The sequence below is a fragment of the Bos indicus x Bos taurus genome, chromosome 18, assembly GCF_003369695.1.
Source record: "Bos indicus x Bos taurus breed Angus x Brahman F1 hybrid chromosome 18, Bos_hybrid_MaternalHap_v2.0, whole genome shotgun sequence".
Lineage (NCBI taxonomy): Eukaryota > Metazoa > Chordata > Mammalia > Artiodactyla > Bovidae > Bos > Bos indicus x Bos taurus.
The window spans coordinates 56270445-56297766 of record NC_040093.1 but is presented as its reverse complement, the minus strand read 5'-3'; the positions used below and the strand labels follow the sequence as shown (position 1 = coordinate 56297766).

General features: G+C 42.2%; 1 protein-coding gene across 1 annotated transcript in view; it reads left to right on the top strand.

Annotated features, from left to right (window-relative positions):
- CDH13 (cadherin 13) overlaps positions 1-27322 on the top strand; it is a 1016229-nt gene that overhangs the window by 366091 nt on the left and 622816 nt on the right. Inside the window, exon 3 of the mRNA XM_027513936.1 lies at positions 9737-9945. Coding sequence (XP_027369737.1) covers positions 9737-9945 — 209 coding nt within the window. The remainder of the gene's footprint in view (positions 1-9736; positions 9946-27322) is intronic.

Sequence of the window (27322 nt, the reverse complement as noted above, 5' to 3'; positions counted from 1 at the left end):
TGTCTGTTTATTCATCTTGGACATTTTAATTTATTTCTAAGGTCGGGTTTCCACTGCCACTCTCCCACCTGCCTTCATCTCCAGTCATCCCCTCATCCCTTCTAAAACCCAAGTGCTTCTTTGGGAACCCAGAAAGAAAATAGCTGATCATCCTGCTTCAGTTCTAAAGAAGAGAGTGAGTCAAAACTGAAGGACCTTTAGGTCTACGATGCTTAGTTCTGCTAACTTGATGGTAGCCATTATTACAATTAGATCTTCAGACTTTCATAGCCAATTAAAAAATTGGGCCACAAGATTTGCATACTTCTACTATTTAGTTTATAGATTAGGATAATATTTACCTTTAAAAGTTAAAATTCATCCCTTCAAATGCTCCTAATGTGTTAGCTGTATTCTTTAATTTTGTTGGGACTTACAGCCAAAACATTGTCTGGAAAAACACATCCAATTGATAATAAAATATAGAAAAAAATATACAGAAACTCACTTTCTAAGCAATTTTAAGAGAGCACAGCTCTTCAATAAGGTGATATATACTTGTTGATAACCCCTCACCTTGGGTGTTTCTGGTAATTATAAACTTGTTCATTGGTTGACTTTTTCTTACTGTAAGAAATAATGTATTATATGAAGAGATGATCTGCTTGCTTCTGAGATCTACCCTGTGGTGGTATTTGGCCTTTTGACACAATGGAGAAATGGGACACCTGTCCTTCAAAAGGGCAGCCCTCCAAATGATACTGTGGTCCAACCTTCTGGACTCTGAATATCTGGAAGACAGATAATCCACCTTATTTGTCTTAATGTTGGTATTTATCCCTTTCTACCTACTGTATTTCATACCATAAGTGATCAAATGATACTTTTAATGGGTTAATGGATGGATATATAGTGATTTAGAATAATAGACTTTCCCAGCTGTAAGAGACAGTATCCAATGCTAGAATCTCTTCCAAAACATTCCTGCTCAACAGTCATTTAAGTGCTACTTGAAAGTATCCAATGATCAGCAAATTATTTCACTCAGAAATAACTAGACCTTCCAAATGGTACCCTGAATTTCTTCCGGCTTTTCTAGTATTTGGACAATAACAAGATCATGCAAGTATTAATATTTGCACTGCAGCAATGTATAGCTCCCACCTGCACCACTGTAGGATCCCAACACACCTTCCTTCCTTAGCTTTTATTCTACTCAGTTCTAGAAGACCCCAGAGCAATGTGTGTGGTCCACCTCCTTAAAGGTTCCTTCCTCCACGTGTATGCCATCTCATGGAGTGTAGGGGTGCTTGGGAATCACAGGACTGCCAGAGCATCACACACAATCAGGATCTGAATCTCAGTATAGGCCTAGTCAAGACATTCTGCCTCATGTCTCCAGACAGCTCCAACGGCAAGGCCAAGTACAAGTCACAGTGGAGCAAATCTCTTTTCTCATTGACTCACCCTATAGACACTCAGAAAGGGAGACATCTGTGCACATAATCACTAGATAAATCAAAAACGAAGGACTAAGTAAGAACCACGGACTACTAATATGAAAACAGGAATCTAAGACTTGGTCATTCACAAAGTTGCTGAATCAGTGATTTCTGTTTCGCTGAGTGGGTGGTTTTCACATTGACTTACTCAAATCTTTAGGTGAATTTGGGCCATCCTCAGTTTTGTTTGAGGAATTTAAAATTGCTTTGTTGCCAAGTGGCAGTTCTCTTATTTATTCATTCAACAAACAGATTGAGTACTGTGTCAGGCACTGTGCCATATAAATTCCAATCTGAGATACAAATTCATAGTGATTATAACCACCACAGGATTGAAAATGCATAACTTTTTATTTTTTTTAGAAAACAACTTGCTGTGTTTTAAAAAAAATCAGTAGCAAGAGGAAAATGTAAGACCCTGGCAGAAAAGACTATCCAGAGCTAGCAGCTCAATTTTTAATGGTTGGCACAGGAAATCCCCTGAAAGCAGATGTGGGCTCTGTAAACCCCTTAAGGGTTTACATGATAAAAAATAGGCTTTTGCTGAATATCACTTGATGGAATCATTCATTATGATGTCTTTGGCTGACATGACAGAACCGAAACTCTATTTTATCAAACCTGGGATTGACACATGAGATGTATAAGACCATTTTATGTGCATTCTGCACCTATCAAATCTACAAAGCCTCTGGAGGTGAAATCCACTGCTGGGATAATCAGTCATGGTTAGGAACATGCCCAGAACCTTGCAGAAGCTCTCTGGATGTCGATGCTGACTCCAGGCCAAACATGAAACACAGGATATGGTTCCGAGCATTCAGGAACCAAGAGGGTAGACAGAATGAAGGCTGGAGGATGTATTATCAGTCAAGGATCTGTCCCTGTGTGGGTGGCACTGAGCATATGTTAATGAAACCTTGATTGACTAGAAGCTTTGAGTAACGAGGGTGTTGGGAGAAACCAAAGGAATTGTTTTCTGTTTCTCTCACTTGAGAATCCATAGAGTCTCTGGACTAAAGTCCTTTGAGTTCTTTCCAAGGAAGTTGGAACCCAGTGGGATACTGAAGATGCAAAAAGCAATTAAGTGATGTGCTGTATCCTGGGGAGAGTCCATCTGATGTTTCTGAACTAAGTGCTATTTCATCTGTTAGAAAGGCATGGTTTTCCACGCCCTAGCAAAGACGCCGCAAATCAACCACTATGCAGGCTGTTCATGCAAAATGGAGCAATTGAATTGTTTGACTAATTGAGCTATGCGTATGTGGATAGATGGTACAGTCTTAAGAGAGAGTAAGCAATGTACAATCTACTTTTTTTTTTTTTTTTAACCAGCATACTGCTGAAATAAAGCCATGCTCTTCTGTGGGCAAGCATAGGTTGCTAGAAGTAGATCCAGGCACTTCTGACTCTGGGAGGAACACAGCTCCCAAGATGACTGACCCCACACTACTACTGGTCATCACACACCCTCACACACGTGTACAAGCAGAGTCTGGCCACCAACTCTGAGAGGCCTGAAACTTATGTGTAGACCAGTTTGCAAGTCTCTACAAAATGTGAATAATGTATCTAGGACCATTTACCCATGTCAGATGTGAGTGCATGGATCACTGACTCACCCCAGAACACTTACAAGAATAGCACAAATTCCATATTGAGTTTGTACCTATCTACATGAGTAGGACTGCCCTATATTTTACAGTAAGTTTAAATCTATCTACATTTTTATATTTTCCTGGGATCATGATACAGCTTAATTTGCTTCCTCACACATTTCTAGATGGTAAGAAATCTATGCCTTTTCCATCCCGGAGAACCACATTCAAAAGAAAGAAATAGAAAAACATAAAATCAGGGTCAGGAGGATTAAGCCCCTTAATTCACACGTGCCATGCTTCCCATTTCAGTTGCGGTTTTGTCTCCCAGCTAAAGTTTGTCTCTTCGTGACATTTGCATTAAGCCCAGAGGACATTTTGAGTGGAAACATGCTGAAAGCGTAATTGAAACCCTGAGTGGTGCCATTCATCTAATTTGCATTTTTCCCCCAGGTGGGGAGTTTTCACTTCCCCCTTTCTTCTCCTGGGGTGTTCACAGAGTATCACAAAGAATGATGTTGCACAATTGATTCCAATAAATCCGCATGTACAGTGTATTATATGTATAATTTTTTTCCCTGGTAGCTATTTTAAATGCCATAGTGATAAACTATGTAAGGAAGTTCTTTGTAGGTGCAGAATAGTACGGATAGCTCCTTTTTCCCCTCACATAGAGGTTTTCAATATTTGTTCACAAGTTTAATTGTTTATTATCATTTTTCCTTTCAATTATCCTCATGGTGTTATTCTGAGCTTAGGAGGTTGTCTATATAGAAACATCTATTTTTTACAAAACAGACATAAACCATTCCATTTCATCCTTAATATGTTCCTTGAACTCTGCACCCTGAAGCATGCACTGGTTTGGTCTCTGAGAATCACTGACGTCTTGATTGTGTCAACAAGGTTCATAATGTAAGACAATGATGCAGGGCTGGTGCTATCAATTGTGCCCTTTAATAGGAAATTTAAGGTGAGATTGCAGTCAATGGGGAAGTGGGGTCTGTTTCCTTCAGGAGGAAGAAGAAACAAAGAGTGTGGTGCCCTATGTTTCTTTTGATTAAGTATTAAATTGCGATTGTTGGTTTGGTCTAGATTGTCCCTTCTCTGAGGTTTGTGTCCTTCTCAAGACCTCATTATTTATGTTATATATATTCTTATGTTATATATATTATATTATTTTATATAATATATTACATTATTATTGTTAGGTAGTGAGAACAGGAAACAGGAGTCCAAAATGGCAGCCCGTGAAAATAGAACAAAGGAAGGTCCAAGGACCTGAGTGAGGACCTCAGGTAGAACAAACAGCATCCTGGCCAGCCTAATTTACATAGGGCAGGCCCAGGGGAGGAACAAAGCATACAAAAAAAGGAGACAAACGGCCGGGGGTCTCTCTCCTGTGCACGCGGTATATTCACTCTTTCTCTCTCTCTTTCTCTTCTTTTCATGTCTTTGGGTTGTCATGCCCTCACTCTTGAGGGGAGAAGGCAATGGCACCCCACTCCAGTACTCTTGCCTGGAAAATCCCATGGGCGGAGGAGCCTGGTGGGCTGCAGTCAATGGGGTCGCTAAGAGTCAGATATAACTGAGCGACTTCACTTTCTCTCTTCACTTTCATGCCCTGGAGAAGGAAATGGCAACCCACTCCAGTGTTCTTGCCTGGAGAATCCCAGGGACGGGGGAGCCTGGTGGGCTGCCGTCTATGGGGTCGCACAGGGTTGGACACGACTAAAGTGACTTAGCAGAAGCAGCACCTCTTGAGGATGTATTTTCATGTTATTTTATAAATAAAACTGAGCTGTAACACAGAGCTGTAACACTGGTCTATCCAAGAGCTGTAACACGGTCTGTCTGAGAGCTGTGACACACCAAGGGCTTTCATGTCTGTGACTTCAAATTTTTATTGAGACGAGACAGAACCGAGGAGAATACACTCATCTGACATTATAATATATATAATATATTTTATATGGGTTATATATATTATATTATTATTTTATAAATATTATTTCAAATATCAGAAGCCCTCCTAGAATATATAAGATAATCATATTGGGTTCATTTAGGATTTTCCATAAAATATTACAGAAAAAACATGAACAAACTTTTCAGCCAACCCCATATAATTATATCAGAGCCTTCCTAGATTACAAACCTGAGTATGGTGGACCTAAGCATGTATTTGTTTAAATGAGAGAAGAATTTAGCCCAAGCCAGCAGTTCTGGAGCATGGAACACATGTCATTACTACATACAAGGACTGATGTATGTTTTTACTTGCCTCCTTAAATTTAATATTTTTAGAAAAATATGTTTGGCAGATTCATCATGTACTATAAAGATTATCTTTAAATAATTGTATAAATAAAAATGTGAGTCGATTAAAAGAAAAATATTAAGGGACTAGCAGACCAGGTATGAAAGCATGGCTAGATTGTGAATCTGGAAGCTGAGTGATTGAAGGAAAGAACACATTCGCTTAGGCAGATGACCTAGACTAACTGGCCTTAACCTCATTCAGACTCTCTAAGTCTCAGCTTCCAGAGGGAAAAAAAAAGTATTCACCCCAGATAGATAATGTGAGGATTCATTGCGATCACGAATGTAAACATTTCAGCAGAGTGTCGTTCTTTTAGGAAAAAAGAATACCTTAGACAACTTTGTGGAGTCTGCTGTGGGCAGACACTGTAATTTCACTCCTTTGAAGTTGTTTTCCCTTCATGATCTCTCAAGTGAGATAGGTAGAGCTTTGCCAAGAAAAGTGGGAGGATTCAAAAATGGGCAAGGTTGGATCAGAATCATCTGTCTCATTGCTTTAGCCTCAGCAGAAATATCTGTAGTAACCATCTCCATGGTAACCGCATGGGCTAGAGCACCAGTACCTGACTGGACAGAGGCAGAAGGACCCAGGAGGCAGTCAGAAAAGCAGCTAGAAGAAGGAAGCTGTGTAGAAAAGGAAACAGAACTCCTTCAATGCCCAGAATTACAGGAAAATTGATGATAGTAATTCTTATTCATGGAGCATCGTAATAGAGCACTGCCACCTGCTGAAACCCCTAGCACTCTCATGGACGTTGCTGCCCGCCATAACTCCCAACACTTTACCAGAAAACAGTTACCACAAGACCATTAAACAGTCACTCAGCCATTGGTCGGTGCAGCAGTGGGCTCCTCCCCCTGAATAACTGTGCACAGCGGCCATTAGTAGGACATTCATCCAACAGTCCTCAGACTGGTGGTCCTCAGATGGAGAGCGAGGTCAGAGGCAGAACTGGCCTGGCCTGGGTGAGTTGGGGGCTCGGAACAAGTTGGGGACTGTGTCCTGTGGGCCTCCAGAGTCCTCACCAGGGCCACCCACTGGCCAGGTCCAGGCCTTGAGGTGGTGGTGACCCTCTCCCCGATCCCCACCTCAGTGATTTAATGGCAGCAGCCTCCAGGACTGGCCCCCACTGGGTGGCCTGAGGAGCTTGAGGCCAGCTGGGTCCTGGGCACGTGGCTCCCTCAGCAATGGTGGCTTGCGGGTCTGGGGACCTGGCCCTGAGGTTGCCACCAGTTCAGGGAGCTTCTTCAGCCAGGCCTGGGCGCTGGCAGGAAGACCCAGATGGGTGCTGGGCAAACACTGTGGGGCAGGGTAACTAGTGCCTGCAGGGACCCCCTCTTCTCAGCCAGGCCTGGACCTCCGAGAGTGAAAGTTGTGCTGAGGGACCTAGCCCGTACTTATCAGAACAGAGAATAGCATTTGTTTGGTGGGAGTTTAGAGGAATGTTGTTACCTGACCGTGACCTGACGGTTCAAGAACAAAGGATCTGACACCAAGAAGTTTGCAACAACCATCCATGCCCCTTCCTCACCTTTCCTATAAAAGGGCTTTGCAGAGAGCTTTTGGGCAGTTTGGGGTTTTTAAGGAAGGCATGATCCACCTGTCTCCTTGCAGGGCCCTGCAGGAAACCTTTCTCTGTTCTACACTGATATTTTGGTATTGTTTGGCCTCACAATACCAAGGCCAACACCAAGGAAGGTATTGTCAGGCACAAAAATTTGTGTTTCAGTAATAGCACCAGGGTCTGTCTGAATTGCTTTAAGTGTTATTATCTTGTTTAATGCTTATCAGAAGAATTGTAGTACCTATGAGGGGAGGTACTATTATTTGTTCTGTTACAGAGTCCAAGTTCAGTCTACTCACCACATGACAGCTCAGTAAGTCTACAGACACACTGTTCTGGCAAAAAATACGACTTTATTCAAAAAGCCTGCAGACAGACAATGACAGACTAATGTCTCAGAATAAAACCATCTTGTCTGGGTCTGGGTGCCAGGTTCTTCTATAGAGGGGGGGGTTGGGGGACTGAGAAAGCAAACTAAAAAGGCATGTACCTTGCATATACCTCCTGGAATGGCGAGCCTGGGGAGGGGATGTGCTAATTTCTTACTTCCTATAGCCATCCACAGATAGACAAGGTCCTGCAAAAAGCATTTTGGTTTACCATTCAGGCAGAGGGGCAGGGTTCCCCATGGCAGGCCATTATGTATGGACAGTATCCTTTTAGTGAAGGAAAGCAACAAGAAGCAAAGGTTAACGTAAAAGAAATGGAGCCATAATTGGCTTTCCCTGTAACAGTTCCACTTTATAGATGAAGACATTGAGGTTCAAGGGACAAGTCATTTGCCCACGATCTCAGGGCCACTACAAATGAACCAGGATTGGAAAGGGGCTTAGACGCCTACTCTTAAAACTGCCCCTTCACAGGACACGGGAATAAGAGTTCCTGGCATGCTAGGTCCCCAACCCTGTCTCTGTGCCAGGAATCGCTGGGAAATGTGGAAACCTGGCATCTTGACAAGCAGTCCATTGTCCAGGGTCCTAGTGCTTGACCCTGGCTGCATTAGATTCATCTGGGAAATCTTAAAGAGATACCAGTGCCTGGACCCCAGTCCTGCTCTGCCAGAACCTCGGTTGGGAGTTGGGGCAGGTATTGCTTTTTTTTTTTTTTTTTAATTCTCTAGAAAACCCCACTCCAGTACTCTTGCCTGGAAAATCCCATGGACGGAGGAGCCTGGTAGGCTGCAGTCCATGGGGTTGCAAAGAGTCGGACATGACTGAGCAACTTCACTTTCACTTTTCACTTTCATGCATTGGAGAAGACAATGGCACCCCACTCCAGTGTTCTTGCCTGGAGAATCCCAGGGATGGGGGAGCCTGGTGGGCTGCCGTCTATGGGGTTGCACAGAGTCAGACACGACTGAATCGACTTAGCAGCAGCAGCAGCAGCAGCAGCAGATTATTCCCATAGCCTTGAAAAATGCCCCCAGTCTAAAGCACTCATTCCTGGACTGGTAAAAGGTGTCTAAAATATACAAGACCCAATCATGCAACGCTAGTTACCTGATACCGCAAGTTGGGAAGAGAGCGAGGATATATCGAGGGCCTACGATATGCCGGGTCCTAAATGCAGGTCTGTCTCTCAGGATGTCTTCACCTGGTGCCTCTGATGACCTGGAGGGGTTGGTTAGAGGCCTGAGGGGGTCAGGATGGGGCAGCAGCTCCTTTCCCTCTCGTTAACCCATTTCTGGGAAATGGATATGCTGGGAGCTTGAAATGTAGATCCAGACTGATCAGCCTGAGAACAGGTGTCTGCCTTTTCTGAGTGTGTGGTCTTGAGCATGTCAGTCAGTCTCTTCAAGGCTCAGTCTTGCCTCCCATGCTATGGAAATGATGTGTGTAGACTGTGCATTCTCGGGGGGCTCTATGTCACCAAAGGGGTGACACAGGTTCTTGGGAGAAAGACAAGCAATTGTACTTTGTGTGTGTGTGTAGAGTACAGATATACATGCGGTAAGTAAACAGACATACAACAGCTCTATGACCCTGACAATGCATGAGAGTGGTGATGATCAGGCAACAATACCTAAAAACACTTCTGTTGTTGGGGGAGATAATAAAAATGAACCTGGGAAATGCTGCCGTAACTTAGAATGGTTGTGAGACTGGAAGGAGAGACTGAATGTATGGTCCTTATAATAGAGCCTGCCACTCAGATGCCATCAATAAATGCTGTCATAACTGTCCTTTGTCAAAACTTCATTCAACACTCACACACAGATACCAACCATACTTAGCAGCTAGGCAAAGCTTTATAGGGATTCTGAGGGAAGAAAAGGCGCCACCCCTGACTTCACCAAAGAGCTAAGTGAAAGTTGAACAAAGTAGGCTAAATGCTGTCGTGAATGGTTGTTCATAGAGCCTGGGGAAGTAAGGGGAGGCCGTGGCTGAGTCCTTCATTTCCTACCTGTCTCCACTGCTGGGCTCAACCTAGATGAGAAGTGACAAGGGACCCTCCGTCTCAGTTCCCAGCCTTGTCTGCAGCATCTTCTGCTCCCAGTGTGGAAGCAGGGAAGAGGTTCTCTTTGGGCATTAAAAGGCTTAGCACCTGCCTGGGACAGGGGAGGTGATTAAGGAACTCTTCACTGAGTGGAGTCCTTCGCATAGTCAAAGCCATGAGGCCACAAGAGGGTGCAGTGGGTGAGGCTCAGCACTCGTGGATCTGGGGTGCAGAGTGGTAAGTCATATTTAATGGTCAAAGACAGCTCCAGCATTAAACTTCCCAGCCTACTCACACTCCTTCTGTTTCTGTTCATTTGTTTTGTTTTTGCCAGTGACCTTCAGTGACTGCAAGGGAAATGACAAGCTGCACTATGAGGTCTCAAGCCCATACTTCAGGGTGAACACCGACGGCAGCTTAGTCGCCCTGAGGAACATAACTGCGGTGGGCAAGACTCTATTCGTCCACGCCCGGACTCCCCATGCAGAAGACATGGCGGAACTCGTGATTGTTGGAGGGAAAGACATCCAGGGCTCCTTGCAGGTAATGTAGCCACTTAGGATAAGTTGGTCCAAGAAGGAACACTGAGACTTGTGTGTCTTGTGTGGAAAATGGGTCTTTGGCTTATTATTGGTCAAGAGTCTTTTTGTTGTTTGCAAATGATAGAAACCTAAGTCAAAAAGAAAAAAAAAAAAAACAGCGTGGCTAGGGGAACTGATTGGGTCATGTGACAGAGACCTCAGGGATAGCTTTGCCTGCTAGCATGGCTGTGCATCCATGCCCAAGTGATGACTTTAGCTTTGGTCCTTCTCCGTTTGTGATTCCACTTTTCTTCCACTGACTTCGCTTGTAGACAGTCACAGCCCTTCCTGCTTCCTGGTGTGGTCTCAGCAGCTTCACGTCATCTTCCCAGTCTGAAGTCATCTCAAAGAGCATCCCTTCCTTTACTGCCACCCCAAGCTTGAAATCAAGTCTCACTGGCTCTCCTCAGAGCACGCTCCCATCCCTGATTCAGTTTCTATGACAATTGGATCCTGACGCTCTAGTTGGCTAAGCCTGAGGCACATGCCTTGTCCTGAAATCAGGATGAGTTCAGCCCCACCTAAAATACAAAGGCTGAGAGTGAAAGAGTTTGTTACTCAAATAAGGATGCTGTCATCTGAGAAAGGGAAATGGAGGTTGTGCAGGTGAGAACCACAGTCGCACACTAGAGTTGTATGTGAGGCAACCGTGGCGTATGGTGCTGCTCCTTTGCCATGCACTGGTGTCCACTCCCTTCTACATGCACCTGGATGAAGATCTCTGCCCCCACACATGTGACTTTAGGAATGCCACAAACTGCTCTTCAGGCTTCCTGATTGTGTCATCCAGGGACACTTGGTTACTATGGATTTACTTACTTCTTCACCAGGAGCCCAGAGACTCTGTGGCTTTCTCAATTACAGAAAGGGAAGACGCACAGCAAGACCCTGGCAGAATAATTACAATAATAATGGTGTGTCCCCAGCTTGGTGCGACTGGACTAGCCTTTTCTCCTACCTGCTGCTGGCCTGCTCTTAGCCACTTTATCAAAGCCTGTGATTCCCACTGCTTTTCTCCATCTGTCACACTCCCCGTAACCCTGCTTCATCTGTTAATTTTGTTCAGTGGTGGAGTGAACACCAGTCCCACGGCTGGGGAGCAGAGACAGTACAAATGGCATCGTGAGTGCCGCTCTCCTGCCAACACTGTCTGTGTGATCTTGAAAGAGTCACATAACTTCCTTACCTGCAGATGAGACGGGTTAAGCAGTCTGCAACAGCAAGTAAGTGACACATGTGCTGCCCTACTCCACAACAATATACACTGCAGACATTGCTAATCACCCTGCTTGACCCGAGTATCGCTCTCAAGACAGTGCTTCTGAAAGCTACTATCCATTGATCACTTAGAGATGTTTCTAGGGCTGGAGTATATTTGCTGTCCCTGGACTGGAAAAACTGCATAATTCCTCTTCATATCTGTGAATCTGTGAGTTAAGCGTAGGTAGAAAGCTGAACGTGAATCCACAGCGTGCCACTGATGTTCTCAAAACAAAACGGGATCTTGGTGAACACATACCAGCATGGAAACCCACTGGCACCACAAAAGAGAGTTTATCTCTCACTTAACCACGGTCATTTTCACAGCAGCTCACTAACTCATGATATAAATGACTTCCGCATGCCTAGCAACACAGCTGCCAGGATGTGCAGTACAAAATGCTTCTTGGGAACAAGTAAACGATACAGAGATTCACAGAAGGGGGTTTTGCATGTGGGATAGAATGTAGTTAGATGAACATTGTTCATTGTGATTGAGAGTTCATCTCTAAATCTAGAAAAAGACAGTGTCATATTTAGCTCCAAGCAGAGCAGCCAGGATTTGAGATATTTCCTAGGACAAAACTTCACCTTGCTGGGCTTGGAGTCCTGGGATTATTACCAAGAGACTCAGCCATGAAGAGCTGGTCACTTGAGTCCCAGAAAGATCCCCTCTAGAAGCCCAGCTCCTTGGAGCCCTGGCCATCTCCTATTTGTCTCTGTCTGAACACACTGTCCACAAAGCTTGGTTGCTATTGTTTGCTTCTTGTAAAGTACGGGGGAGGCTGCTGTGCCATTCAGTTTGCCAGCTCCAGCAGAATAGGCATTTATCTCCCACCTTCAGTAATTTTATGAAATTTGAAAATCAGCCTTGTGAAGTTGCCCAGATATATCCATAATATAAAGGTTCAAAAAAAAAGAAAAACAAAAGAGATAAGGCTAGGAAAATAAAATAGCTAGCCAGAGAATCCCTCTAAGGAAAGCACAGTCCTTAATAAATACCCAGTTAGTATTTTTGAAGCCCTACTGTGTGTGGTGCAGCAGGCCAGCTAGAGAAGGAAAGCTATGAGTTCAAGAGTCAGCCCAGCTCCTGCCTGGGGAGAGAAAGGGACCATGTGTGTTAATTAAGTACCAACAGGGAGGTGATGGTGATGGCTGCTCTGTGCCTTTAGAGAAAGGGGAGGAGGGCTGTGAGGCCAGCCAGTGCTCGTTTGGTGCTCACTGCATGCTGGCTGCTGCCCTCATGGGCCACAGATGCTGGTTCATCTAATCCCCCCACCACCGTGGAGGCCGATGCTGTTGGACTCATTTTACAGGCTGGGGTAACTGAGGCACAAAGAGATGAGTGAGAACTTGTACTGCTTAGCGGGACTCTCATGAGTATGTGCGTCTCAGGATCTGCTTTAATGTGCTATTTCTAACCCTCCCAACAGCCCTGTGAGGCTGCTAATGGTACCCCCTTCCCACAGATGTGAGAACTTGGCCAATATCCCCTTGCTTGCAGTTGGCAGAAACAAGATTGAGACTCTGGCCTCTCCACCCATTCTCCTTCTGCCACTTTGCTCGCCAGCAAACTGTGCCACCTGGGTGGTTTCCCATGGGTCCAAAGACGAGGGCATGAATTAGAGCAGTATAGTAGCAATGGGGGGAAGACAACCGATGGAAGATGTGGTTTGAAGGAAAACAAAGCCAAGAACCAGCATCCCAGTGAGTCTAGATGTCTAGCCTAGGAGGATGGAGCTGGATTGCACCAGTCAGGGGAGGAATGCTTGGGAAAGGTGAATAGACCAGCTTGGATGTGTTGAGTTGGCAGCTCCTGGGTACATTTGGATAGGGCCAGGGTTGGATCTTCAGGTAAACACCTGGGGGGGAAATAGCAGAGTAGTAGGGCTTTGACTTTGGTATCAAACTTAAGTGGGTTCAAATTTCTGCTCCATCACTTATGTTTACATGACTTTGGGCAAGCCACTCACTTCCCTGAACTTACACATTCTCATCTGTGAAGCAGGGATAAATAAGAATAGTCTCAATCGCAGGAGCGCTGCCTTGGGCACAGCATCAGAGAGCAGGTGACATGTCCCATCAGTGGCATTATTTTAGAACCTCTTGAGAAAGGATAAGGAATTGTGGACAAAACGTCCTTGCTGAGGCCATGACACAGCAATCAGATAGGGGTGGAAGGAGAAAGTGAGGCCAAAGAGGGAAACAAGGGCATTGGGGCACCCAGCACAACCGAGACAGGAGAGACGTCACAGTGGCTGGCTTCACATCACTGTGTCAGGGAAGGACGGATTCTCTAAGACAAACGCAGCCCCATTGAAGCCAAATTCAGCTGCAGTAACTGGAGCCCAGCGATTCCTTAATAAAAGAAATGTAAGAATGTGCATCTCTCGTCTTACCTGCTTCCTGTGATCCTGTTTCACAGGAAAGCCTATAGCCCAATCTGTGAAGTCTGATTGTTAATTGTGGTTTAGTTATAGATGTTCAAGCTATTGCTACATTGTTAAGGGATTGCCCAGAAGCTGGTGCCTGCCTGACCTGTCTAACATCATCTTAGATCTATGTGGGTGGAGGAGCAGTTTCATTTTGACAGCCAAAAGGGACAGTTAAGAAGGGGGCTGAGATAACCATATGTGCACAAAGGTGTTTCCTAGCCCATGGAATGTGACTATGAACTTGACTCACAAGCGTACATCTGGATGGAACTGTAGCTTGTCCACACAAAATCTGCTATTGCTTGCTGCCTAGCAGTGGTGAACATGAAGACAGCAGAGTGTTTCCTTCCATTTACTCACTTATTAAAAGTTCGTTATTTTTACCTTGAACATAGAGCTCCAAAGGTTTCCATGGAAAAACTTGTGTTTCATTCTTTTGCATCTTGGATGGAGTTGTCTTTACAGGCCGTGTAAATGGGACTCATCAACCTCATTTACACGTTGCAAGTCTGGGAGAAAAATGCCACTTATTTATTTATGTATTTCTAATTTAAGAGTTTGTAGCTTCCGGAACTGTAGATTATGGCACTGAATTCTGACATCAATTAAAAACTCAATAAAGTCAGGCTGGGAAACTTCACAGAGCTTGTAGGAATTTATTTTGAATTAAGTTCGGGAGCTAAAGAGACTGTACCTACCAACTTCATCTTAAAAAGTGAGTTTCATGCTCTAAGCATCTGTAGAATTTAGATTCCTGTGACCCAGACAGCTGGGTCTCATGAGCAAAGCAGGAAGCATGCTTGTAACAGATGGTGAGTTGTGGGGGCCACAGACTACAGGCTTGAATCAGGCTTCCCTGCCCCCAGCCTGGAGTATCAGTGCAAATCTAATCAGATTACTCTTCTGCTTAATGGGTCTTACTTCCCCTCAGGGTATCGGGCCTATGGGATGAATTCTGAAGTCTTTATATATGTGTGAAAAATGTCCTTCACAGTCTAGCTTGATCTCTACCGCCTTCCTGCAGGTCAGATTCCTTCTCGTTTTTAAGTGGCTCGATCTGCTGAAATGTTACTTCCTCTAAGAGCGCTCCCTGGTACCAAAGGAAGGTCTCCTCTGCTAGTCTCATTTCTAGCACCTGTTCCCTTCCTTCCTGGCCGTCTTCCTTCTTTAAGTATTTCAAGCCTGGCTCTCTGAGAAGACTGCAAGCTCGCTGAAGGCAGGAGTATAGTCTGTTTCCCTTCTGCCTCCCTGCCCACGCCCCCACTCCCTTCTTTCCTTGCTCACTTCCTGGAATGTCCACTGATCTGTCCTCAGCACCCAGCACAGTGTGGGCAGTAGTTGGTGTTCAGTAAATACCCTCTGAATAAACATATGAGTAGATTGAATCCCTCCCTTCATACCATTCCTTGCGTTGAAATCGGCCCTCACCTCCCAATACCAGATCACGTGTGGTTTCTTGAGCTGGCCGAGTTTTTCCTCCAGATCACGCTGGCCACTCCTCTGTCTAGGTTATGGCCTGCTAGCCATGGCCTCGGCTGCTCCATGGCCAGTACCAATCAGCAGGACTAACTCTTCTGAAACTTCTGAACCTGCCGAGATTTCCCTTCTTCAGGGACACCTCTCCGTCCCCCCGGCTAGTAAAGTGACTTTTCCTCCATGCCCTTCAGAGAGCCCTGCCTGCCTCTCCCCCATCATAGCATTAAACTCTAGCCGTCTCATTTATCTATGTTTGTTTTCACATCACTCCCGAGCTCCTGAACTCAGGGCCCTGGCTTCCACATGGGGAGGCTGGGAACCCTGCCCTAGAGCTGGAAGCCTTGTCATGGTTCCCAGTGCCAGGCTTGCATCTCTGCTCCAGGTCCCTCAGCTGTAGAATGGGCTTATAATAGTATCAACTTCATAGAACTGTCACGAGGATTAAATGAGTAAGTATATGCAAAGTATTTAGAACAATGCCAGGCACAAAGTAAGTGCCATGAAAAAACCTGTCATTCCTCCTCATCATATCATCAGAGTTAGACTGTAATGTATGCACAATGAATGAGCCAAGCAAAATCAGAAAACCCATTCCTTCCCCCGTTCCAGCGTGAGCAAATGCTATCACTTCTACAACCTGGAGAATTCAAGATGATAAATGAACTTAAATCTTCACCACTCCCACTCCTCAGCTGCCCACTTTATGTGAAACGCTGACTAAACTTTCAAGAGAGGATTCTTTATTCCTGTGGGTTCACTTAACAAACATCAAAAGACTTGGCAGTATGTAGAAGTTAATTAAACAATTTAGACTTCTTAACTGGAAGTCAATGCTTGGTATCTTCAGTAAAGGAAAACTGGTCTCTTAAGTTGCTTAAATTAAATGCAGAAAAAAAAAATTATTTCCCCCTTTTTGTGGTCATTTAAAAAACCCATTTTAAAAATAAGATAAACAGAAAGTTATGACAGAAATTGAAAAGGCAAAATTCAAGGCTTGTTTACCATGTTTAATCATTACCACTATAAACATGCAATTTAAAAGACACAAGTTTGGCTCCTAACCCAGTTCCAAGAATTATGATGGAAATAGTTCAAAAAAAAAAAAAAAAAAGTAAAATTAAGGGAGCAATTAGAGGAAGGAACAACTTGGGAGAAAGAGTTGTTTTTATATTTAGTGTTTAAAATGACAAATTATGTCATCAACTGATCATAAGCCAGTATTAATATTGCTTTTAATTATGTATCTTGACCCTCAGGGGGATACACCTTTTAAACCCACTGCTTTGCAGAATCTTAAGGTTCCATTTGAAAAGTACCTCTTAGAACGGTGAGTCCAGAGGCTCAGAAGCAGTGGCTGAGTGCCTGTCTGCTCTGCCTATGCATGTGCTCTGCGACATTTAGCTGAATTGTTGTGGATGATACTGATGGGGACCTGGAATGACTCCAAATTGGGATTTAATCACACACATATTACTTACCAGACATATGACACTGAAAAGTCACCTAGCTCCTTTGGGTTTTGGTTTTCTCATTCATACAGTGATACCTTGTAGATGCTTAATGGGGTATGTGAAAGTATAGAAATATATATTGTACCTAACCCAGTGCTGGCAGAGGATTCTTAATGACAAATTGTTTATTCTTAACTGAAGTACCCAGTGAGTTGCTGTCACTGATTCATATTTTTTCCATTTTCCTAATCTCACACTTTCTAAACAAATATATTTTGCACCTTTGTTACTTCTCTTCTCTATTTTGGCTGTGATACCATGTAACCTCTAAAGTACCTGTCACACTGCATCCATGCAACTTGACTTCATTAGTTTAAAGCATCTCTGACAATAAGAGCGACTGACTTATGGTAAAAGTACTAGTCTTATCTCCAGGTATTATCACACTGACATATTATCACACTGACTGGGAAGGGCTTGGAGTCTGTTGAGTTGGACAATGGTATCGATCTTGCTCCCATAAAGTATGTTTTATAACCACCATGGTGAAGAACCAATCTGTGCATTTACTCTGGCCATAAAGAAATGAGGAGTTAGAGCTGTAGATACTTAATATGCTCTGATTTAACAAGTGTGATAACTTCAAAAACCTGCAAAGTACCCCTGTTCAAGGCAAACGCCTCCCCAGCTACTATTAAGGAAAATTAGTATCCATTTAACTGTCACCCAAATTGGGGAAAATATATAGCTCAAAAATTATGGTGCAGATCCAAGAATTGGGCCTAGAATAGGGTATTAGGCTATTACATTTTGACACACGACTAAATTGTTATGTTTATGATTCTTAGCTCCAGGACACTATTCAAATATAGATAAAAGACATCCTTCGATTCATTAATTTAAGTAGATAACAGATTGCTTTGTGGATCAGAATCTAAGAAAACTATATTCTGAAGATTAATTTTAATTGAAATGCTTGGGGAGAAATAACTGATCCCATAGAAAGTCTAGATAACAAAAAGTAGCTTCATTGGCTTGTGAAGACTCAAGATTTTATGTTGCACAGCAGTGTGGTCCAATGGAATGCACACACATACACATGCCAAATATATATATTAGGTTAAATTTCACAAATGTAGATATAGATAGTCTCTGTATAGATATACCTCTATATATCTGTATCTGTATATGTATACAGATACTCTCCATAGCGACAGTATATCTTTATTTTTCTTTCTACGTATATATACACACATGTAGATATATCTCTATCTCTCTACATATAACATATACACATATATATGTATACATATAGGCAGAGATAGATACTCTCCATATCTATAGATATACCTTTGAAGTGTGTGTATATATGTATTATATATATATAAATTTATTGTAACCTATATAAAACCCATTACATATTACAATTTATCTAAGGTATTTCAATAAGTAATGGCTTGAATATTATTAATAATTTTTTTACATTCTTTTTACACTGAATCTTTGAAATGCAATATGTATTTTACAATTATAGCACATCTCAATGTAGATTAGCTGGGTTTTAAGTGCTATCAGTGAGACAGGGCTGCCATGGAATTCTGCTGAAATATTTATATATTTTGAAGGAGAAATGGAAGGGGACACTCCCTGGGGGCCTACCACATGTCAGGACATTGTCTTAGATGTTCTCACAAGTGCCTCTTCTTCTGATCTTCAGAGCCAGCCTGTGCCATTGATGATCTGGTTCCTTCTTTGCAGATACAGAAGTAGCCCAGGCTCAGAGATGCTGATTAATTTAGCCAATGTCCTTATCTGTCAGCAAGTAGCAGAACTGAGAATTGGGTCTGGGCCTTCTGATTCTATATAGCCCCTGCTAATTTAGTAATGCTGACATTTGCAACAGAACGAGTGCATTTCTGTTCTACTGTAAAGACTATGAAATGACATAGGAAAATTAAAACATGGCTAGAAAATAAAAAATGAATGTACAACTGATCAAAAACTCCTCCAATCCCCCATCCTCCAAACATCCCTCACATTCCCACCAGTCCCCATGCCTTGAGGGGGCACTTCAAGCATGTGGACCTCTCTCCTCCCCGAGACCCCTTCTGGGGTACAGTCCCATCCCACCTCCACTTTCCTTCCCTCCCTCCTTCTCTCTCATGTCCTACCTGATCGTACAGGGGTTCCTCCCATCCTCTTAGGTGTCCAAGGATCCCACCAGCACCCAGTAGGTGCCCTAGTTGTAAGAGAGATGCTAACCCCATGCCTTCCTACTCTGCCATCTTGACTGCCAACCACCTCCCTGCTCCCAGCACAAGCTTTCTAAGTATAAATGTCTCTTAGACCCTGAGTTCCTTTGTTTCAAACTTATCTCATTGATTTTTATGGTCCTAGAGTCAACGGAGAATGTCTTAGATTTATACTTTTTAAATTATAATTTAAAACTTAATTTCCATATATGTTATATAAATTTGATCCTCACATCAAGGTCTTGAAGCAATGATGTTATTTTTGTTTTATGAGTCAGGAAACAAAGTCAAGATGTCATCCTCAGGTGGTAAAGCAATTCAGGAGGCACCTCAGCTTCAAATTCACAGTGATTCCCTAGGTCCAGTGTTCTACCCACAGCTAGCGTTCCAACAGTTGCTTGGGGCTTTGCAAGTAAAGGAAATGTAGAATCATCAGAAAGAAATTTTCTAGTCTCTCAGATATTAGCCTCCTATCTTTTATTATTACCATAAATGAACTAAAAGTGAATTCTAAGTGTAAATATTGGGGTGTTAATCTCTTGTTTAAACTCCCCTCTTGTCTGGCACATGGAGATACCTAATCACCATGGTCTTTGCCAATTGGCATGGTTGCTCTTATTGGAGATGAAATGATGTTGGCAAATTTCAAACTGATTGGAAATTTTAAAAGTCATGTAAAACTAACTGAGTATCCCAAGGAAATTTTTGGTAGTTGGAGCCCTGTGTTGTCATGACACTTTAAAAAAACTTTCCTTATGAATAAAACTTTTGGAAATAAAACTGCATGAAAATAGCACAAGATTTTCAAATGTAAATGTCTCATAGGCTCCTCTGTAGAAGTCTGGTTCTCAATTCTGATTGAGAAAAACAAACATTTTCAATGATAGGAGGACACAGTCGTTGATATAGACCGTGGATTGTCTCCTTTTAGTTCTTTGGTCTGAATACTTAAAAAACTCAGTATCAAAGGAACATTGAAGGATGTATTACTTATTCAGTCTCCCTCAACCAAGCACATGGGTTAGTTAAATTACATGGTCTTCATCCAAACTTTTAAGGGAGAATCCTCAGCACCTGAAAAAAACAAAACAAAGAAGAGCATTATGCCCTAGCCAACCATATCCTCTCTCCGGCCATGTCGGTTTCTGTGGGCTGGGATTGATCTGTGGTAGGTGCCAGGGTGGCAACTCCTCTGGGCCACACTTCGATGCTGTTTGATCCTCAAACTCAATTGCTTGTTCAGACGAAGCCAAGTCTAGTCTCAAGCTCTCGTGCAGATAAATAGGAAGCACTTTGAACCTGTGGCCAGGGCCCAACCCCCTCAGGGCTTATTTTGTCTTGTTTCTATTCCTGTTAACAGAAGTAGAAACCCTCTAGTTCATGCCCCCTGGGGGTGCTACATAAAAATAATTACAGTGATAATAATACATAACAACAGGAGTGCCTACCTTCTAGTTGGGTTCACAACAAGGGCAGATATGTTTATTTGCTGAATTGCTTCTTTCTCATGAGGCAAGAAATAGCAACAATCAAAAAGCAAATACTGTGTGTATGTGGTCATCAAAGTAATTTTTTTTACAGGGAATAGATTTGGGTAACACTTGCTCTTCTTTCTCTATCATGCAAAGAAAGATAAAATATCAAAAGAGTACTTTAAATAATACCCCATATACAGTTTCAGAATTTGATTTATCAGTAGACTTACACATGGGCAGAGAAATTTCAAACATCCTCCTGGATTAGAAGCAACCTTCAGGGACCTGAGCATGTTGCTCTAACTCCATTGAACCCGGTGCTTTCCCTCCACCTTCTCCCAGTTCAGAAGGGGAGGTTATAGAGTCTTCCTCACTGTTCCTTATCTCTTCCACCCATAAGAGAGAACTGAACCTGAGGTTCAAGAGGGGGCTTCTCCTTCCCTTGTTCTCTACATGGTGTCTCCTGCCTTCCAGCCATTTATGGAAATAAAATGGTTCCTGCAATTTCCTCTTTGTGTGACAAATTCTTTTGACAAAAGGTGTGCATTGTCAACCAACCCCTTCATCATATCAAGCAAATTGGGCTTCTGTTGACAACAACTTTTTACAGCTCCTTTCCTTTGAAGTTAAAAAGCTATAAACAATGGTAGTTTTCCAAGAGACCCAAAGAATGGTTTGAATAACTATAACTAGGCTTTTCCCAGAGACTGCCCATATCCATCATCATTCTCATTCCAAATGCCCCTGTATGCTACTATTTTTTTTTTTTTTTAGCCTCTGCCATGAGATTTAAGACAGCAAATCAGGATGCATTATCTTTTTTCTCTCATTGTCCATTCTCACAAACCCCAGTTAATGCAGATAATTGAGGCTTGACTGCTGTTTTTTTGTCTCTTATTCAATTTGGACCATGTTAGAAAAGCCTACCCCTTAAGAGCATGACCATCAGTCTTATTTGCCTGATTTTGCTGTGATTTCCTCTTTCATTCAGGTCTTTGGATAATAATTTTTTCTACATAGGAAAAAAAAGAAAAGAAAAAAACACCCAGAAACTGAATTGAAGAAAAATAAATGCAAAAAACCCTGGAAAGTCCCCTTATATATATATATTTCAAATTCTACATAAATCTTACAATTTGAGCATTGGTTTACTAGGTAAAGTAAAATTATATGCTTCCATAAGGGTAGGGACTGTGACTGAATTGTTCATTGCTATGAATCTAACACATAATATAATACCAGGCACTGAATAAATACTTACTGAATGACTAAACAAATGCCAGAGATGGAGTGAATATTAATGTTAATAATGCTGATCATAGCCAACATTTATTTAGCTCAAATTCTGTGCCAGGCACCTCTCGAAGCGTATTTCTTACGTTAAGGCATTTAATCATTACAGCAACCTATGAAATAGGTACTATTATCTTCATTTTACAGATGAATAGAGTAAGACATGGAAAGATATGTGACTTGCCCATGGTTATACAACCGGGATATTTCAGAGCCGTGCTTTGTGCTCAGACTGTTCAAAAAGCATTTATCAAAACATTTTATCCTTTTTTGTCAAGATAGAGAAATATGAGCTGAATATTATCACTGGATATTAGTAGATTCAGATTGAATAGCTGCATCTAAAAGGCCTGAAAAATAATCTGTGTCAGCCTAAAAAACGGCTTCTGCATGCAGTCAATGGCCCCAACTGACTGCGTTCATCCCAGTGATGGAGATACAGATATAAAGACATGGTTTTTAATTTGTAACTTTCACAACTCGGGGGTCCTAACTGGATGATAGACTCGAGATTCAAAAGGGACTCAAGTACCTACAAGGATGTACTAAAATTAATTCGGCAATTAATTAGCCCCATCTATAGGCCAAAAACATTCTGGATAACAGGATGGCATGATGTGAGAAGACTGGTTGATGAGACATTCATGATCGTGGAACTGCAGCAGCTTTATTGTACAGGTCCCTGCCTTTATTGCTACTCTGTGATTTTTCATACTTAATTTATTGCTCATGACTTGAGCACCACTCCAAGACTTCCATTTGCCTTAAGCATTAGGCCCAACCCCACTGCCAGCTATTTTCTGCAGCTGGCCCTTCATTTCTTCCTGCTGTGATGTTTATGCCATCCAGCCTGAGATTTTGTGATTCCCTATTCCACCTCTGCGCACCTCCAATCTTTCCCTCCCCTCTCCGAAGAACTACAACTCTTCCCTCTCTTTCTGGCCCTTCACTTGTGCCCTTGAACCTGCTCCTTTCAGTTTCTGTCTTATCATGTGCTTCCCTGTTTTACACCTTCAGTTGTTCACTCCTCTCCGAATCCTCCCCTCTGCCTTCAAACATGCTCACATCTCCCCAGGTTGAAACAGATTTCCACAGGGCAACTTCATCCCTCATTACTGCCCTTCCCTTCACCAGTCTCCCTGGAAACAGAGTCTTCATGCACCATCTCTATTCCATCACAGACTCACATATTAATACTCCAGGATGGGCTCCTGCCCTCAACATTTTGCTGAAATTTACTCTCACTTGAAGATCATGGAAAGAAAAAAGCTGGTTGCCTGAAACTTTTTCTTAGTCCTAAGCCCTCAGCCCTTCAGAATTCTCTGAAGCATTTGGCAACTTATTTTAATTTTTATTTTATTGAGGTGAAACTCTTATAAAATTAACCAATTTAGCTTGAACATATCAGTGACATTTAATATATTCAGGATGTTATACAACCACTACCTCTGGTTCCAAGATATTACCTGCTGCCCCCTGCAAAAAAAAGAAAAAAAGCCTCCATACTTGGCAAGCATTTGACTCCCCTAGTCCGTGGAAAAAACTGGTCTGCATTCTGTTTCTGAGAATTTACTCATTCAGGGTATTTCATATAAATATAATCATATAAAATGTGGTCTTTTCTGACTGGCTTCTTCCCCTTAGCATAGTTCCTTCAAGGTTCATTAATGCAGTAGCATGTATGATCACAGTATTTCTTTTTAGGACTGACTAAAAGTGCTCTGTTTAGATACACCACCATTTGCTTGTTTATCCGCCAATGGCCATTTAGGCTGTTTCCACATTTTGACTATTGTGAGAAGTGCTGCTACAAACAGGCAGGCACATGCATTTCAGGACTAGTTTTCAGTCCTTTTGAGTTTATACCTGGAAGTAGGAATAGGATTAGGAGAAGGCGATGGCACCCCACTCCAGTACTCTTGCCTGGAAAATCCCATGGACGGAGGAGCCTGGTAGGCTGCAGTCCATGGGGTTGTGAAGAGTCGGACATGACTGAGCGACTTCACTTTCACTTTCCACTTTCATACATTGGAGAAGGAAATGGCAACCCACTCCAGTGTCAGAGTCAGACACGACTGAAGTGACTTAGCAGGAATAGAATTGCTAGGTCATATGGTAATTCTATGTTTAACTTTTTGAGGAACCAGCAAAATGTTTTCCAAGGCAGCTGAACCACTTTACGTTCCCAACAGAGCACTTGACAGTTTTGGAATGCTGTCTCATCTGCCTTCCAAGACATTTTACTATCCATGGTACCCCACTCTGTCTATATACATGTATATACATATATATATATATATATATATAAAGGTGAGTGAAAGTCACTCAGTCATGGCTGACTCTTTGCAACCCCATGGGCTGTAGCCCACCAGGCTCCTCTGTCCATGGAATTCTCCAGGCAAGAATACAGGAGTGGGTGGCTGTTCCCTTCTCCAGGAGATCTCCCTAACCCAGGGATTGAACCCAGGCCTCCCACGTTGCAGGTAGATTCTTTACCATCTGAGTCACCAGGGAATCCCTTATATATGGCAACCTCTTATATTTTTTTCTCCTCTAATTTCTCTTCCTGCTTTTTGTTGGAGGTGTTCTTCAGATTTCTGTCTTGATTATCCTCTGGTTTCTACCAGCCTCAACAATCTCATCCAACCTGATGACTTTAAATATCCCCTCTTTAGGGTGTCTCTAAAGGCATAGCTCCATTTCTGACCTTGGAGTCCTCATGTCTGCTGCCTACAGGAAATGTCCATTTCTACATCTTGCCCATCAAGGTTATTGTGTGTATGCAAATAGTTACTCCTGTGCCAGGAGAATCCCAGGGACGGGGAAGCCTGGTGGGCTGCCGTGTTGCACAGAGGCTGACCCAACTGAAACGACTTAGCAGCAGCAGTGAACCTCTAAACCTCATCTTCTTGGGTTCTCTGTCTTAAAATGGCATCCTCATCTTGCCAGGCATCCAAGCCTTAGATTTGTCTTTGATGCCTCATCACCTGAGAAGTCAGTGGCACTTCTCATTCTTTCTCTCTCTCATGAGGTTTTTACCTGTACGCCCTTCTCCGTTATAATAGCTACAGCTAGCTAAGGTATCGTATCCTCTTGCCTGGCCTGTGATAGGGCTTTGTGAAGAGCATCTCTCCTAAGTCCAATTTCTCCTCTTCCCATGTGATCCAGTCTGCGTGTTTATTACATCTGAATTGTTCTTTCTAAAGAACATGCATGCACATGTGCTCAGTTGCCTCAGTCATGTCCAGCTCTTTGCAACCCCATGGACTGCAGCTGGGGTCATATCAAGCCCTATTCAGAGGCCGCTGGGGCTTTCTCTTGCTCCACCAGGAGCAACATTCAAATTGACTCCAAACTGGCTTTATCGTTTTCACCCTTCACTGCTCCTCAATGTGATTCCCCCACCAAAGTAAGCTCTTCTCTTCTGCATTCACTTAGAATGACATGGTCTCTTCTACTTCTGTCTCTCAGAATGGTGTAAATGGGTTGCAATAGGCTTACAGGAATGAAGACCAGATTACAAGTTGTGATGTTAGCAGAAATATTGCTTTATTTTTTTAATGATGTGTATGTTAGCCAAATAAATGCTAATGCCAACAGGTCAATCAGTTGCTCTGAATTTTTTTTTTTTTTGAGATTTATAAGTAATCAATGGTGAAAATAATGCTGCAGTATTAATAATGGAACAGTACTTGCAAGTTGTATAAATCACATAATTTGCAATGATTGGGTGCCAAGAGCTCTGTAATCTGGATCTCATTAAGATGCTGAGGATCCTTTACAGATGTGTTAGGCACCACGTCCAGAGAGCATTCTCAGGGAATCTCTGGTTATTGACCGCAGCAACCAGATACGAGCTTTATTCCACTGATCATCGAACATAGCTCTAGGTGGGATTTACAGTACCTATCATGTTACTTATTATCTCATTAAGAATAAAGTATTCAAGTTCCTGAGAGAAGCTAAGATCCAAAATTGGAGTGTTTCTCCTGAGGGAGATAGCTCTCTTTCCTAGGACTTCACCCTGATTTATTTTCACCATGGCTTCTTTGGTCAACCATTTAATTTTTTTTTTTGTTTTGGTTAACTTTCTCCCTGTTGATGCTAATGTACTCAGGTCATGTGGAATGAGGAAAATTCAGATACAGTAAGAGAGGAAAAATGGTTAGATAAATTAGAAGCATGAATAATTTGTGGAGAAATAATTCAAGCAGCTAACTATATTGTGCAATCTATGCTCACTTCATGAATGATCCATATGTCAAGTCCATATGAGTTAATGTTTATTTCTAGAAACCTTTACCAAAATGAGCAAGATGTAGTAAATGCCTCATTATCCTTTCAGAGTGCCTAATGATACATTATTTTCTGTTATAAAACCTCAAGGTTTCTGAATGCATTGTTATAAATCCAAACTGTCAACATTTCTTTGGCAAGAAAGAGAACAGCATCCAGTCGAAATGAGATGTACGATTACCAATTCAGGTTCATATATTTTCATCTCTCCCTGAATTCTGCCACACATGGAAAAAAGCTACAATCCATATTTTTAAATAAAATATGCTATGAAGACCCATAAAATATTTAAGGGCACTTAGAAATTTGTAAGTAACTTAGAAATTTTACTTAGAGGACATAGAAAAGCAAAAATGGAAATTTCAGAAATAATACTTTAGATAAGAACAATGAAAAAGACAGACCATCGGTAATTATTAATAAAGTAGACATTTTATAAGATAGTATTTGGCAACATAAATAGGTTGTATATGTTAGACCAAAATTTAAAGAGATCCTGGTTTTTCTTTCCGTATAAAACAACCTGAGGTTGTAGCTTAGACTGTAAAGAATCTGCCTGCAATGCAGGAGACCCAGGTTCAATCCCTGGGTCAAGGAGATCCCCTGGAGAAGGAAATGGCAACCCACTCCAATATTCTTGCCTGGAGAACTCCATGGACAGAGGAGCCTGGCGGGCTACAGTCTATGGGGTCACAAAGAGTCAGACATGACTGAGCAGTTAACACTAAAGACAGGGCTACTGGGAAAGGCCAAAGAGTGAGTCCTTTAATAGCTAAGCCATGACAGTCAAATTTCCTGGGTTTGAATCTCAGCTCTGGAATTCATCAACTGTGTGATTTGTAACAAACTCTTTATTTATCATTTTAAAACTTAAAAAATCTGTGAAATGGGAATAAAATGGTACCTCCTGGGGTTAATATGAGAGTTGAATGAGAAGATACATGTGAAGTTCTTAGAACAGTGCCTAACACACAAGTAAACACTAAATACTATTATCTAGCAAAGAGAGAAAGACCATGTCCTACCTAATACGGTGCATACAGTAAATGCACAGGTTCTGGGGCTCTGGCTTTAACTGTAACTTAGTTACGAGCTAAATAGGATCATAAACCTAATATAGGGGTTCAGTATGTATCACAAGGACCCAGTTTTCCATTCTCTGGTTTTTTTGGCTTTCCATGTGTCCTCATTTTTACATAATTCTCTGTTCTTGTCTATCAGAAGACACTCATATTAGGATAATGCAAACAGGATATATTCACAATGAGATGATTTACCAAGGTAAGGTGAAATATAGAATAACATGAAGACTGGGGATATAATTTGATAAATACTCCAATTAAAAGCAAATATTGTCACACTGGATTTTGAACAACAGCTATATATATTGCTTAAATCAGA